The 17,086-nt window shown below is 40.8% G+C and overlaps 1 protein-coding gene across 3 annotated transcripts in view; it reads right to left on the reverse strand.

The window, feature by feature from the left end:
* The window catches only part of LHX2 (LIM homeobox 2), an 81,535-nt gene extending 67,856 nt beyond the window's left edge, over positions 1-13,679 (reverse strand). Inside the window, exon 1 of one of the 3 annotated variants that reach the window (XM_060757615.2) lies at positions 13,610-13,679. Coding sequence is in view for 1 of the 3 variants with exons in the window: in XM_060757613.2 (XP_060613596.2) it covers positions 1,160-1,285 (126 nt within the window). In the remaining 2 variants the exon portion in view is untranslated. Of the gene's footprint in view, positions 1-1,159; positions 3,539-13,605 lie in introns of those variants that run through there. The other 2 variants (XM_060757614.2, XM_060757613.2) reach the window with 2 other exon arrangements.
* Positions 13,680-17,086: the final 3,407 nt, after the last annotated feature.

A 17,086-nucleotide genomic window follows, 5' to 3' on the forward strand; every position in this document is an offset into this window, starting at 1 on the left:
GTGAAATAAGAAAAGTGAAATAAAATGAAATAGTAGAATAAAGTATTAATAACAACAGAAAAAGACTAACAGTGAAAGAATAATAACAGTAGAAAAAATAATAATGCTACGGCCAGAACACTACTAGTGAAAGGAAAGGAAATGTCATCCTAATAGTGAAGTATATAAGAATCCCAGTAAAATGAAATCAACCAAAATAATCATGAGACCTAAGACACTAATAGTATTCTTATTAATTAATATTACTACTGATAATAATAACCATAGTACAAATGTAAGGCGGGGGCTCTGTTGGGTGATCAATATTGTTCATTCCGTGAGGATCATTAATTATTAATCATACTACTAATTCTAATAATCATAATGTAAGACATGGGTTCTGCTGGGTGGGAATTATTTGTTCAGGGGCTGGAGTGGGGGGCCTTCCTCCTCCTCCTCCTCCTCTTTCTCCTTCCTTCCTTCCTTCCTTCGTCCTCTTTCTTCTGACTTCCTTTCTTTCTTTCTTCCCTTCCTTCTTTCCTTCTTTTCCTCCTCATCTCTTTCCTTCATTCCTTCCTCCTCTCCTTATTCTTTTCTTCCTTCTCCTCCTCCTCTCCTCCTCGTTCGGTCTTTCCCCTTCTCCTTCTTCATACCTTCCTCCTTCCCATTCTTCTCCTCCTCTTTCCTTCCTTCCTTTTGCCTCCTCCTCTCCTTCCCTCTCTTTCCTCCTCATCCTCCTCTTCTCCTTCCTTCCTTCCTCCTCTTTCTCCTCCTCCTTTCTTTCCTTTCTTTTTTCCTCCTACTTACTTCCTTCTCTCCTTTCCTTCCTTTTTCCTCCTCCTCTCCTTCCTTCCTTCCTCTCTTCCTCTTCTCTTTCTCCTCATCCCCTTCCTTCCTTTCATCCTTTCTCCTTTGCCTCGTCATTCTCCTTCCTTCTTTCCTCCTCTTCTCCTCCTTTCCTGCTTCCTTCCTTCTTTTTTCCCTCCTCTTCCTTTCCTTCCTTCCTCCTCTTCCTCCTTCCTTCCTTCTTTCCTCCTCTTTCTCCTTCTCCTTACTTCCTTCCTTCTTTCCTTCCTTCTTTTTTTCCTCCTCCTCCTCTCCTTCCTCCTCTTTCTCCTTCTCCTTCCTTCCTTAATTCCTCCTCTCTTCCTCCTCCTTCCTCCCTTCTTTCCTGGCTTACCGTCTCGGTGTCTCCCCGGTCGATGGCGGAGCTGATGGCGGGCGCTTCTCCCTTGGCCCTCCGGTCCATCTCGTCGATCACGCCGTGCAGCTCGGCCCCTCCGCCGGACAGGCTGTGGAAGAGCATGGCCCCGATCCACCAGAAGCAAGAAGAGCAGCAGGAGGAGGAGGAGGAGGAGAAGAGAGCGCGGCCTGGCGCCCCAGCCCAGCCAGGAGAAGGAGAAGAAGAAGAACCAGCAGCCTTCCTCCTCCTCTTCCCCTTCCTCCTACCAAGGCGGAGAAAGTGAGCGCGCCATCCCTCCTCCTCCTCTCCTTCAATTCTTCCTTCTCTTCTTCCTCCTTCTCTTCCTCCACCTCTTCCTCCTCCCTTTATTCCTTTATTCCGCTTCCTTCTGCTCTTTTAGTCCTTTCCCTCCACTTCTCCTCCTCTTCCTCCAAAGCAGAGAAGGAGAGGGAAGGGAGGCCGATCCGCTGCTCCTTCTTCTTCTTCTCCTCCTCTTCCTCCACCTCTTCTTCCTCCCTTTATTCCGTCTTCTTCTGCTCTTTTACTTTCTCCTTTCAGTCCTTTCCCTCCACTTCTCCTCCTCTTCCTCCAAAGCAAAGAAGGAGAGGAAATGGAGGCCGATCAACTGCTCCTTCTTCTCCTCCTCCTCTTCCTCCACCTCTTCTTCCTCCCTTTATTCCGCCTCCTTCTGCTCTTTTACTTTCTCCTTTCAGTCCTTTCCCTCCACTTCTCTTCCTCCAAAGCAGAGAAGGAGAGGAAAGGGAGGCCGATCCGCTACTCCTTCTTCTTCTCCTCCTCCTCTGCCTTCCTTCCACTTCTCCTTCCTCTCTTCCTCTAAAGCACAGAAAGAGAGGATCTTCTTCCGTCTAAAGCACAGACGGGGAGGGAAAAGAGGCCGACCCGACGCCTCTTCTCCTCCTTTCCTTCCTTCCTTTCTTCCACTTCTTCAAAACAGAAGGAGAGGGGGGGGGGACTCCTTCTTCCTCTCTTCCTCTAAAGGAAAAGGAGGCTCAGCAGCTTCTCCTCTTTCCTTCCTTTCTCCCCTTTCTTCCTCTCTTCCTCCAAAGCACAAAAAGAGAGGGAAAGGACCTCCACTTCTTCTTCTCCTTTCCTCTCTTCCTCTAAAGCATGGAAGGAGAGGAAAAGGAGGGCGACCTCATCCCGTCTTCCTCTGTTTCTCCTCCTCCTCTCTTCTTTCCTTCCTTTCCCTCCTTCTTCCCCTCTTCCTCCAAAGCACAGAAAGAGAAGGAAAAGACCTCCACTTCTTCTTCTTCTTCTTTCCTCTCTTCCTCTAAAGCGTGGAAGGAGAGGAAAAGGAGGCCGGCTTCATCCCGTCCGACGTTTCTCCTCCTCCTCCTCTCTTCTTTTCTCCTTCCGCTCTTCCTCCAAAGCACAGAAAGAGAGGGAAAAGAGAACTCCGCCGCTTCTCCTCCTCCTTTCTTTCTTTCCTTCCTTTCTTCCACTTCTCCTTTCCTTTCTTCCTCCAAAACACGGAAGGCGAGGGGGGGGGGGTCCTCAGCTGCTTCTTCTCCTCCTCCTCCTTTTATTTCTCCCACTTCTTTGCTCTCTTCCTTCAAAACACAGAAGGAAAGAGGGGAAAAGGCCGACCCGACGCTTCTTCCTTTCCTCCTCCTTCCGTTATTTCGTTCCTTTCTCCCACTTCTTCTTCCTCTCTTCCTCCAAAACGCAGGAGAGGGTGAAAAAAGGCCGAACTAACTCTTCTTTTCCTCCTCCTCCTTTCTTTCTTTCGTTCCTTCCTTCTTTTCACTTCTTCTTCCTCCAAAGCACAGAAGAAGAGGGAAAAGAGAACTCCGCCGCTTCTCTTCCTCCTCCTTTCTTTCTTCCTTTCCTTCCTTTCTTTCTTCTCGTTCCTCCCACTTCTTCTTCTTCTGCTTCCTCTCTTCCTCCGAAGCACAGAATCCCGTTTTCCGCCGCTCCTTCTTTTCCTCCTCCTTTATTTCCTTCCTTTCCTTCTTCTTCCTCCCCTCAACTCGGGTGGATCTCGTCCTCTCTTCCTCCTCCTTCTCCCTTCTTTCCTTCCTCTTCTCCTTCTTCCTCCAAAGCACAAAAGGAGAGGGGAAAGAGGCCGACCCGCTGCTCCCTCTTCTCTTCTTTCCTTCCTTCTTTCTTTCCTCCGCGCCTTTTTCTACCTCTTGGCTGACATCACGTCGGGCCCGCCGCCCATTGGCTGACCCGCCTCGACGGCTCTCTTCCTTCCCTTCCTTCCTTCCTTCCTTCCTTCCGAATAAAGAAGGAAGGAAAGAAGAAGACGGAGCGGACGGAGGAGAAGAAGGAGAAGAAGCAGCAGCCGCTCCGAAGCTCCGACTGAGGCGCCGACGAGGCTCCCGAACCAGCCCCCCCCCTCCCACTTTGGAAATGGGAAGCACGTGGGAGGAAAGGGGAGGGGCCACGCCCCCCACGCCACGCCCCCTTTCGGGAGGGGAGGGGCCCCCACTCACTCACTCACTCACTCACTCACTCCACGCGCGAAGGAAGAGAAGCCTCCTCCCCGCCTTCCTCCTCCTTTTTCTCCTCCTCTTCTTCCTTCTCTCCTTCTTTTCATTCCTCTCTTTCTTGCCTGCCTCCTTTTTCTCCTTTCATTCTCCTCCTTCTTCCTTCCTTCTCTGTTCATTCCTTCTTTTCTTTCTCTTCCTCCTCCTCTCCCTCTTTCCATTCCTTTCCTCCTCATCTGCCTCCTCCTCCTCTTTCTCCTTTAATTCTCCTTCTTTCACTCCTCTCTTTCTTCCTCTTCCTCCTTTCATTCCTTTCCTCTTCCTTCTTTTATTTCTTTTCCTCCTCCCCTCCTCCTCTCCCTCTTTTCATTCCTCTCCCCATCTGCTTCCTCCTCCTCTTTCTCCTTTCATTCTCCTCCTTCTTTCTTCCTCTTCCCCTTCATTCCTTCTTTTCTTTCTTTTCCTCCTCCTCTCCCTCTTTTCATTCCTCTCCTCATCTGCCTCCTCCTCTTTCTCCTCCTTCTTCCTTCCTCTTCCTCCGTTCATTCCTTCTTTTCTTTCTTTTCCTCCTCCTCTCCCTATTTTCATTCCTTTCCTCATCTGCCTACTCCTCTTTCTCCTTTCATTCTCATCCTTCTTTCTTCCTCCTTCTCCCTTCATTCCTTCTTTTCCTCCTCCTCCTCTCCCTCTTTTCATTCCTCTCCTCATCTGCCTCCTCCTCTTTCTCCTTTCTGCCTCCTACTCCTCTTTCTTCTTTCATTCTCCTTCTTTTTTCCTCCTCCTCCTTTCATTCCTTCCCTCTTCCTTCTTTTCTTCCTTTCCCTCCTTCTCTTTCTCTTTTGATTGCTCTCCTCTTCTTCCTTCCTTTTCTTCCTCCTCCTCTTTTCCCACCTCTTCCTTCTTTTCTCCCTTCTTTTTTCCCTCCTCTTCCTTCTCCACTTCTTTTTTCTTTTTTTCTTCTTCTATCATTCTTCCTCTCCTCCTTTCATTCCTCCCCTCCTCCTCTTCCTTTTCTGCTTCTTCCTTCTTTTCTTCCTTTCCCTCCTTCTCTTTCTCTTTTGATTGCTCTCCTCTTCTTCCTTCCTTTTCTTCCTCCTCCTCTTTTCCCACCTCTTCCTTCTGTGCTTCTTTTTTCTTTTCTTCCTCTTCCTCCTATCATTCTTCGTCTCCTACTTTTCCTTCTTTCTTCCCTTCTTCTCCTTCTTCGTCCTCCTTTCATTCCCCCCTCCTCCTCTTCCTTTTCTGCTTCTTCCTTCTTTTCCTCTCCCTTTTTCTCCTTTCACTCCTCTCCTCCTCTTTCTCTATTTTTTCCTTCTTTTCTTCCTCTTTTTCTTTTCAATCCTCTCCTCCCCCTCTTCTTTCTTGTCTTCCCTTTCCTCCTCTTCCTCTTTCTCTTTTCATGCTTTTCCTCCCCCTCTTCTCTATTTTCTCCATTTCCTCCTCTTCTTCCTCATTATTTTTTCATGCCTTTCCTCCCCCTCTTCCTTCTTGTCTTCCCTCCCCTCCCCACCTCCTTCCTCCTCCTCTTTCTCCTTCCCTCCTTTTCCTCCTGGGGCCTCGGAAAACTACGTCTCCCCTGTTTCAAGGCCATGGAGTCGACTCCAGGGTTTTGGGAGGAACTTCCGAAACTGATTTCCAACTGGGAAAGAGGAAGAAGCGGAGGGAAAAGCCTTCCTTCCATGTCAATGGAGCGGCCTATCCACTCCTGGCTTTGCCTCCCACTCTAAGGGAACTGGGCAGGTTTCAGGACCTGGGAGAGCTCCTCCTGCAGAAGGTGGAACCCAATCAGAATCATCCTCCTCATCACCATCATCATCCATTTTTTAACCACCACCATCATTATTGATTATTATTCATCAAACTCCATTATTATTATAACATTATAATAATTATTGTTATACATTATTATTATTATACATTATTACATTATAATAATAAATTATTATTAAATTATATCATTATAATAAAATTGCTATTACATTATGATTACATTATTATTATAATAAATTATTATTAAATTATGTCATTATGAAATTACTATTATTACATTATGATTACCTTATTATAATAATAAATTATTATAACATTATATTATTATAATAAAATTGCTATTACATTATGATTACATTATTATTATAAGAAATTATTATTAAATTGTGTCATTATGAAATTACTATTATTACATTATGATTACATTATTATTATTAGAAATTATTATTACATTATATTATTATAATAAAATTGCTATTATATTATGATTACATTACTATTATAATAAATTATTATTAAATTGTGTCATTATGAAATTACTATTATTACATTATGATTACATTATTATTATTAGAAATTATTATTACATTATATTATTATAATAAAATTGCTATTACATTACGATTACATTATTATTATAAATTATTATTAAATTGTGTCATTATAATAAAATTACTATTATTACATTATGATTACGTTACCATAATAATAAATTATTATTAAATGGTATCATTATAATAAAATAACTATTATTACATTATGATTACATTATTATAATAAATTATTATTAAATGGTATCATTATAACAAAATAACTATTATTATAGTATTATTACATTGCCATAATAATAAATTATTATTAAATGGTATCATTATAATAAAATTACTATTATTACATTATTATTATAATAAATTATTGTTAAATTATATTGTTATTATAAAATTACTATTATTACATTATTATAATAATAAATTATTGTTATATTATATTATATATTATTTATTATAAAATTACTATTATCACATTATTATTAAATTATGATTAATAATATTACATTATTATTATCCTTAAATTATTATTATTACTATATTGTGATACAATTTTATTATTTTTATTATTGTTATCCAGCTATAGTATTATCATTTGGTATTATTATGGATCAAACTCTATTATTTCTTAAGGAAGCTTTTTTTTTGGGGGGGGGGTGCTGTTAGGGTCCCCCACTTCCAAGCCCCTTCTCCCCAGGGCTGGGTCTACACTGCCAAATCCTGCAGTTTGAACTCCTTCCTCCCCCCCCCCACCCCCCCTCCCTCCTCCTCTTTGAAAATGAGATAATGAGATGCAAGAGGCACTAATTAGCGGGTCTAATTCCCGAAGGGGAGGCGGTGGGAGGAAGCTCAGGTGCAAGAGCCTGGCTGCCCATAGAATGCAGGCTTGAACTGCAGGGTGAAAGGGTCTACACTGGCTACAGAATGCGGGTTTGAACCGCATTCTAGGGCAGGCTAAGTCCAGCAAGGAGCCAGACCCGGAAAGGTTGGATCTCTTTTTCAAGAAGGGATATTCATAGGGCATTAAATGCAACCCAGAGATGGAGGGAATGGGGAAAGGAAGGAAGGAAGGAAGGAAGGAAGGAAGGAAGGAAGGAAGGAAGGAAGGACCAGAAGAAGGGAAAGAAAGAGAGGAAACTGGGCCCTGGGCACATGGTTTGCCAATGGGGATGGGAATACATTATTATTATTATTATTAGTACTATTTTCTGATGGTATTTTTATTATTAGATATTATTTTTCTCATTATTTTTATTATTATATGCTATTTTTCTCATTTATTATTATTATATACTATTTTTCTCATTATATTTATTATTATTATATGCTATTTTTCTTATTTATTATTATATTTTTCTCATTTATTCTTCTTCTGTGTTATTTTCTCATTTATTATTATTATATACTATTTTCTCATTATATTTTTCTCATTATATTTATTATTATTATATGCTATTTTTCTCATTTATTATTATCCTATGTTATTTTCTCATTTATTATTATTATATACTATTTTCTCATTATATTTTTCTCATTATATTTATTATTATTATATGCTATTTTCACATGTATTATTATTATGTTATTTTCCCAATTATTATTATATACTATTTTCTCATTATATTTTTCTCATTATATTTATTATTATTATTATTATATGCTATTTTCACATTTATTATTATTATATGTTATTTTCCCAATTATTATTATATACTATTTTCTCATTATATTTTTATTATTATATGTTATTTTCTCATTTATTATTATTATTTACTATTTTTCTCATTATATTTATTATTATTATATTATATACTGTTTTTCTTATTATTATTGTTAACATATTACATATTGGGTTCTTGTTGCTACTATAATTATAAGGTTTATTATTATGATTCTATATTATGATTCTATATTATGATTCTATTATTATATATTATTCATAATAATATGTTGCATTTTATTGTTATTATTTTTTGGTAAATTATTATTAATATATTATATATTGTTTATATTGCTATTATGATCTGTTATTACATATTACTAATAATAGTGTATGTGATTGCTATTATCTATTATTGTTGTAATATATTATTATAAATCATTAATAATAATGTGTGTTGTTATTACGTTGTATATTTATTATTATGAATATGCTATATATTATTGCTGTTATATATATAATAGCATTAATATATAATAATATATAAATATGTGATATAGTAATAACAACAATAACATAACATTATTATTAATATTATAGATAGATAGATAGATAGATAGATAGATAGATAGATAGATAGGGATAGATATCTAGATAGATGATTGGAAAGAAGGATGGACAGATAGATGAATACATGGATGGATGGATAGATAGCTACTGTAGATAGAGAGATAGATAGATAGATAGATAGATAGATAGATAGATAGATAGATTAATAGATAGATGGATGGATAGATATATAGATTGATGAATTGATAAATAGATACAAAAGATGAATAGATGGATGGATGGATAGATAGATAGGTAAATAGATATAAAGTTAGGTGAATAGATAAATGGATGGATGGATGGATGGATGGATGGATAGATAGATAGATAGATAGATAGATAGATAGAAGAATATATATATATAGAGAGAGAGATAGGTGGATAGGTAGATAGATGAATAGATAGGTAGATAGATAGACAAATTGATTAAGAGATTAAAGGCTGGATACATATATAAATTGATGGATAGATTGATTGATTGATGAATAGGTAGATAGATGAATATATAGATAAATGGATGGATGGATGGATAGGTAGATAGATAGATAGATAGATAGATAGATTAATAGATGATTGGACAGATAGATTAATACATGGATGGATGGATAGATAGCTACTGTGTATAGATAGATGGATGGATGGATGGGTAGGTAGGTAGATAGATAGATAGATAGATAGATAGATAGATTAATAGATGATTGGACAGATAGATTAATACATGGATGGATGGATAGATAGCTACTGTGTATAGATAGATGGATGGATGGATGGATGGATGGGTAGGTAGGTAGGTAGATAGATAGATAGATAGATAGATAGATTAATATTTCATCCAATAGATAGATAGATGGATGGATGGATGAATAGATAGATGGACGGATGGATGAATGAATAGATAGATAGATAGATAGATAGATAGATAGATAGATAGATAGATAGATGATAGAAAGATAGATGAATAGATAGATAGGTGAGTAGACAGATGGATGGATGGGTAGGTAGGTAGATAGATTAATATATATTTCATCCAATAGATAGATAGAAGGATGGACAGATAGATAGACAGATAGATAGATGAATAGATATATAGATAGGCAAATAGATGGATGGATGTATAGACAGATGGATGAATATATATTTAATCCAATAGGTAGGTAGATAGATGAATAGATAGATAGATAGATAGATAGATAGGCAGACAGATGTAGATAAACAATATGTTCAAGAAAACAACAAAGGATCCATTCGATAGACAAGTGGTGGCAGAAAGGTGTGCCGAAAGATAAATGGATAGAAAGAAAGAGGGATGAGTAGAGGAATAGATAGATAGAGCAACTAATTGGCGTGGGGCGGGGGTGTGATGGCACATGAAGGGGCCACGCGTGTGGGTTGGGATCCCGGCTGAGGCAGAGGCCTCTTTCGTGACGGTTTCGTTTGGCCAGAGAACAGCACCCACGGAGAGCCTTCCTCGTTACAACGGCGTTGTGGAACTCTTTCGTTCCTTTCCCTCGGGGGGGGGGGGGGGGGGTCGCGGCGATTTCAAAGGGAAAGCGAATCGGATTGAATTACAAGGGAAACAAGAAGTCGGGACACGTCAGAGAAGAAAGGCCCACGCTGGAAACTAGCTTTCTTTCTTTCCTTCTTTCTATGCATCTATATCTTTCCATCCATTCATCTATCTATCCATCCACCTATCAATTTATCTATCTATTCATCCATCCATTTATCTGTTCATCCAGTCAACTATCTATCTATCTATCTATCTATCTATCTATCTATCTATCTAGTCATCTATCCACCCATCTATTGATCTATGTATTTATCTATCCATCCATCTATCTATCCATCCATCTATCTATCCATCTATCTATCTATATATCTATCCATCCATCTATTTATCTATTCATCTATCTAGTCATCTATCTACCAATCTATAGATCTATTTATCTATCTATTCATCCATCCATCCATCTATCTATCCATCCATCTATATATCTATCTATCCATCCATCCATCTATTTATCTATTCATCTGTCTACCTATCTATAGATCTATCTATCTATCTATACATCCATCCATCTATATATCTATCCATCCATCTATTATCTATCCATCCATCCATCCATCTATCTATTCATCTATCTATTCATCTATCTATCTATCTATCTATCTATCTATCGATCGATCTATGAATAGATAGATCTATCTATCTATTCATCCAGCTATCTGTATATCCACCCATCCATATATTTATCCATCTAGTCATCTATCTATCTATCTATCTATCTATCCACCCATCTTTCTATCTAGTCATGTATCTATCCATTTATTGATCTATCTATCTATCCACCCATCTATTTATCTGTCTATCCATCTATCTGTTTATCTATTCATCTTCTATCCATCTATCCATTCATTTATCTATCCATCCATTTATCCATCCACACACTCACTTATCTATTCGTCTATCTATCTATGTATTCATCTATCTATCTATCCATCCATCCATTTATCTATTTATCTATCTATTAATCTATCTACTCATTTATCTATTCATCCTTCAACCCATCTATTTATTCATCTATCCACCCACCTATCTATCCATCCATCTATCTATTCGTCTATCTATCTAGTCAACTGTTCATCTTTCTGTCTATTCATCTGTTCATCTGTCTATCACTTTGACCCCATCTGAACGGGCTGAAGGCTAGGGAAGCCTGGGAGTTGTAGTTCGACAAGCCCTTTGGCTTGGTATGCTTTGCTTTGATCAGGGTGATACTTTGTTTTGATTAGACCTTCTCAGCTGGAAGAAGATCAACCTTGGGACCATTTCTGAGCAAAAAAATTCCACCAGAGAGGGGCCAAGTGGAAGGAAGGGGTCACCCCAATGATGATGATGATGGTGATGATATTTATGTGTGTCCTCTTTATTCTCAAAGAGAGACTCAAATGGCTAAAGGTTTTAGTGAAGCCACCTTCTCTGGAGGTTTTTCACCAAAGGCTGGGTGGCCATCTGTCGGGAGGGCTTAGATGGTGCCTTCCAAAGAGAAAGGGGGCTGGACTAGATGGATTTTGGGGGTCCCCTCCCGCCCTAGGATCGAGTGATCTTGCCCTTCCTTCTCTATTCAAGGGAGTCAACTCCAAAGGAGGCAAATTAGAACCATTTTTTTCCAGAGGCATTTTCAAAGTGCTTTTCTATCTGGAAAAGGTTGCAATCCAGTCCACGCAGGAACCACAACAACAACAACAACAACCCCCCAACAACCAAACACACAAACAACCTCCCTTCTCTTTCTCCAGACCCGAAGCTGTTGCAAATGAAATGCGGTTTGAGACCGCTTGTGCAGCCCTGACTCAAATAAATAAACAACAACAACAACACTGCTCAAAGCTAGGGAATCATGGTGAGAAATGCTGGGAGTTATAGTTTTGCAAGGCAGGCTTCAAGGCACACAAGCAGAGAGACCCGGAGTCTCAAGCATTGTAGGAGGAAGCAGGAAAACCGTAGGAAGAAGAAGGGAAAGAAAGAAAGAAAGAAAGAAAAGAAAGGGATGAAAGCAAAAGAAGGAAGGAAGGAGAAGGGGGAGGAAAAAAGAAGGAAAGAAGGAGGAAGAGGAAAGAAGGAGAAGGGGGAGGAAAGAAGGAAGGAGGAGGAAAGAAGGAAGGAAAGAAGGAGGAGGAAAGAAAGTGGGAAGAAGAAAAGAAGGAGAAGAGGAGGAGGAAAAGGAAAGAAAGAGAAGAGGAGTAGGAGAAGGAAAGAAGGAAGGAAGGAAGGAAGGAAGGAAGGAGAAGAGGAGGAGGAGAAGGAAAGAAGGAAGGAAGGAGAAGAGAAGGAAAGAAGGAAGAAAGGAGGAAGAGAAGGAAAGAAGGAAGGAAAGATGAAGGGGAGGAAAGAAGGAGGGAAGAAGGAAGGAAGGAGAAGAGGAGGAGGAGAAGGAAAGAAGGAGGAAGAGGAGAAGGAAAGAAAGAAGGAATGAAGGAGAAAGAGAAGGAGGAGGAGGAAAGCCCCACTTTGGAGACCCGGAAGGAATAATTATCACCAGCAGAACCCTTGTCTTACATTAGTATTATTAGTATTAATTAAGCAAAGGAAGGAAGGAGGAAGACCAAGCAAAGGTTAAGAGAAAGGAAGGGGGAAAGAGAAGAAAAGGAACGAAAGAGGGAAGGAGGGAGGAAAGGAAAAAAGGATGAAGGGAAAGGAGGAAAGGTTGTCCGAGGGAGAAAAGGATATCAGAAGGAAAGGAATGAAAGAGAAGGAAGGAAGGAAGGGAGAAGTGAAGGCAAAGCAAAGAACAGGAGAAAAAGAAATGAAAGGAACGAAGGGAAGGAGAAAGGGTAAGAAAGAAAGAAATTGGGTAAAAAGGGAAGGAAGAGAAGGATGACGGGGGAAAAGGTTGGAAAAGGGAGAAAGAATAGAGGGGATTGGGAACGGAGGAAGAAAGGAAAAGGAAGGAGGAAAAGAAGTGAAAGGAAATTAAAGACAGGTAAGAAAGGAAGGGAAGAGGAAAAGAAAGGAAGGGAAAGGAAAGAAGGAAAGAAAGAAAGACAGGGAAAGGAGCGAAGGAAACGAGAGATAGGAAGAGGAAGGGAAGGAAGGAAGGGGAAAAGGAAGGAAAAGGAAAAGAACGAAGGGAAGGGAGAGGAAGAGATGGAAGGAGGAAAGAAAAGAAAAGAAGGAAGGAACGAAGGAAGGGGGAGGAAAGAAAGAGAAAGGAAGGAAGGGGAAAAGAAAGAAAGAAATGAAGGAAGGAAAGTAAGAAAGAAAGGAAAGAGAAAGGGAAGGAAGGGGAAAAGAGAAGGAGAGAAAGGGAGAGGAAAGAGGGGAAGGAGAAAGGGAAGGAAGGAAAAAAAAGAAAGACATGAAGGGAAAGAGAAAGGGAAGGAAGGGGGAAAGAGAGAAGGAGAGAAAGGGAGAGGAAAGAAGGGAAGGAGAAAGGGAAGGAAGGAAAAGAAAGAAAGACATGAAGGGAAAGAGAAAGGAAGGAAGGGGGAAAAGAAAGAAAAGAAGGAAGGAAAGAAAGAAAGAAAGGGAAAAGAACGAGGGATAGGGAGAGGGAGGAGAGGAAGGAAGGAAGGAAGGAGAAAAGAAAGGAAAGAAGGAAAGAAAGACAGGGAAAGGAAGGAAGGGAAGGAGAAAGGGAAAAGAACGACGGAAAGGGAGAGGCAAGGAAGGAAGGGGAAAAAGAAAGAAAAGAAGGAAAGAAAGAAAGAAAGAAAGAAAGGGGAAGGAAGGAAGGAAGGGAAGGAGAAAGGGAAAAGAACGACGGAAAGGGAGAGGGCGGGAGGGAAGGAAGGAAGGAAGGGGAAAAGAAAGAAAAGAGGGAAGAACTGAAGGGAAAGGAAAGGAACGAAGGGAAAGAGAAAAGGGAGGGAGGGAGGGAGGAGGGGGCGAGGGGGACCTACCTACCGGCGGCGGGATAATCGGGGCGTTCAAGCCTCCCTTCGTGGCATCCTCCCTTTCGATGGCTCCAGCGGAGTGGGTGGGAGGGAGGGGCTAGCAACCCACGCCCCGCCCCCCTCGCCCCACCCACGGACCTGGGAAGCCCCGCCCACCGCCACGCCCCCTCCCAAGACAGGTGGGCAGCTCTCTCTTCCTTCTTCCCCCCAAACTTCCCAACCTGAAGCCTCTTGATTTAACACACACACACACACACACACACACTATATATATATATATATATATATATATATATATATATATATATATATATATGTGTGTGTGTGTGTGTGTGTGTGTGTGTGTGTATATGTATATGTATATATAAGCATACACACATATATACACAGGTATATTCTCCAACAACAAGAGGAAGCCACAGATGGAAAGGAAACATACTTGAAAAGTTACTAATCTCAATTAGCAAGTGTCACACACACACACATTAAATTAAGAGACTATATTTACATATTATATACACACACACACACACACACACACACACACACACGGCGCTCCATGTGGTCATGCTGGCCACATGACCTTGGAGGTGTCTATGGACAACGCTGGCTCTTCGGCTTAGAAATGGAGATGAGCACCACACCCCAGAGTCAGACGTGACTGGACTTAATGTCAGGGGACTACTTTCACCTATATATATACACACTATACCTGAAATTAAGACACTTATTTTATATTTGATATAATTATTATATATTATATAGAATTATAATAATATATATAATTAGCCATCCCCTGCCATGCGTTGCTGTGGCCCACATGGGGGTTCTTTGTGGGAGGTTTGGCCCAATTCTATCGTTGGTGAGGTTCAGAATGCTCTGTGATTGTAGGTGAACTACAACTCCCAAATGTCAGGATTCTATTTTCCCCAAACTCCCATCAGTGTTCACATTTGGGCATACTGAGTATTCGTGTAGAGTCATTGGTTCAGATCCATCATTGTTTGAGTCCACAGGGATCTGTGGATGTAGGTGAACTACAACTCCAAAACCAAAGGACAATGCCCACCAAACCCTTCCAGCATTTTCTGTTGGTCAGGGGAGGACTCTGTGCCAAGTTTGGTTCAATTCCATCATTGGTGGGGTTCAGAATGCTCTTTGATTGTAGGTGAACTATAAATCCCAGCAACTACAACTCCCAAATGTCAAGATTCTATTTTCCCCAAACTCCACCAAGTGTTCACATTTGGGCATATTGAGTATTCCTGTAGAGTTTGGTCCAGATCCATCATTGTTTGAGTGCACAGTGATCTCTGGATGGTGGTGAACTACAACTCCAAAACCAAAGGACACTGCCCCAGTACTTTCTGTTGGTCATGGGAGAACTGTGTGCCAAGTTTGGTTCAATTCTATCGTTGGTGGGGTTCAGAATGCTCTTTGATTGTAGGTGAACTATAAATCCCAGCAACTACAACTCCCAAATGTCAAGATTCTATTTTCCCCAAACTCCACCAAGTGTTCACATTTGGGCATATTGAGTATTCCTGTAGAGTTTGGTCCAGATCCATCCTTGTTTGAGTGCACAGTGATCTCTGGATGGAGGTGAACTACAACTCCAAAACCAAAGGACACTGCCCCAGTACTTTCTGTTGGTCATGGGAGAACTGTGTGCCAAGTTTGGTTCAATTCTATCGTTGGTGGGGTTCAGAATGCTCTTTGATTGTAGGTGAACTATAAATCCCAGCAACTACAACTCCCAAATGTCAAGATTCTATTTTCCCCAAACTCCACCAAGTGTTCACATTTGGGCATATTGAGTATTCCTGTAGAGTTTGGTCCAGATCCATCATTGTTTGAGTGCACAGTGATCTCTGGATGGAGGTGAACTACAACTCCAAAACCAAAGGACACTGCCCCAGTACTTTCTGTTGGTCATGGGAGAACTGTGTGCCAAGTTTGGTTCAATTCCATCATTGGTGGGGTTTAGAATGCTCTTTGATTGTAAGTGAACTATAAATCCCAGCAACTACAACTCCCAAATCACAAAATCATTTTTTTTTGAGTGAAGGACATACATTCAGTTGTCTTGTGTCCAAATTTGGTGTCAATTCGTCCAGTGGTTTTTGAGTTCTGTTAATCCCACAAACGAACATGACATTTTTATTTATATAGATTATAATAATACAGTATATTATATAATATATATGTATCTGAATCTCTTTCAGGGTGAGAATGGTGGAATATGAATACTGTAAATCAATCAATCAATCAATCAATGCCAAGGGATATGCAGGAAGGCTTACTTCCAGCTTTGGCTTCCTAGATTTGGAGGACCTGAAGATGGCAGTGCATGTTCTGGTGACCTCAAGGTTTGCACCAAGTTCAGAAACTTCAGCTGGTTCAAACTACATCAGCCAGACTGGTTACAGGAACATCCAGGAGTAAGCGCATTACACCTATCCTAAAGACATTCTACTGACTGCCAATCAGTTTCCAGGCAAAGTACACGGTGTTGGTTTTGACCTTTAAAGCCCTACATGGTTTTGGTCCAGGTTCCCTACTACAGGATTGCCTTCTCCTGTACAATCCGCCCCTTTGGACACTCAGGTCCTCTGGGTTTTAGCCAGAACCCGACTGGCGACCATCACCCAGAGGACCATTTCATTGGCCACCCCAAGACTGAGGAATGACCTGCCAAAGGAAGAGATCCTACAGATAGATCAGAATCAGAGACTGAATCCAGACAGAATCCAGAGGTGCTTTCCAACAAGGGTCCTCAGCTGGGGATGGAGGTGTGTCAACCAGTTCTGGATGGGGCTACACACCTCCTGAAAGACTGTGTCCACAGCTTAGGGTTCTCCTGGATCTGTCCCTCCTGATTGATGCGACAATGGCTAGGAGTGCTTATTATCAACTTTGGCTGATCTACCAACTGTGCCCCTTCCTAGGTTTGGAGGACCTGAAGATGGTAGTGCATGTGCTGGTAACCTCAAGGTTGGACTTGTGCAATGTGCTTTGCATTGAGCTACCTTTGCACCAAGTTCAGAAACTTCAGCTGGTTCAAACTACAGCAGCCAGCTTGGTTACAGGAACATCCAGGAGTGAGAATATTACACCGATCCTAAAGTCACTTCACTGGCTATCAATGAGTTTCCAGGTAAAGTACAAGGTGTTGGTTTGAACTTTAAAGCCCTATAAGGTTTGGGTCCAGGTTCCCTACAGGATTCCCTTTTCCTATACAATCCACCCCTTTGGACACTCAGGTCCTCTGGGTTTTAGCCAGAACCCGATTGGCGACCATCACCCAGGGGACCATTTCATCGGCCACCCCAAGACTGAGGAATGACCTGCCAAAGGAAGAGATCCCACAGATACATCAGAATCAGAGACTGAATCCAGACAGAATCCAGAGGTGGAATGCTTATTATCAACTTTGATTGATCCGCTAACTGTGCCCCTTCCTAGATTTGGAGGACCTGAAGATGGT

This window comes from Anolis sagrei, chromosome 11, assembly GCF_037176765.1.
Source record: "Anolis sagrei isolate rAnoSag1 chromosome 11, rAnoSag1.mat, whole genome shotgun sequence".
NCBI lineage: Eukaryota > Metazoa > Chordata > Lepidosauria > Squamata > Dactyloidae > Anolis > Anolis sagrei.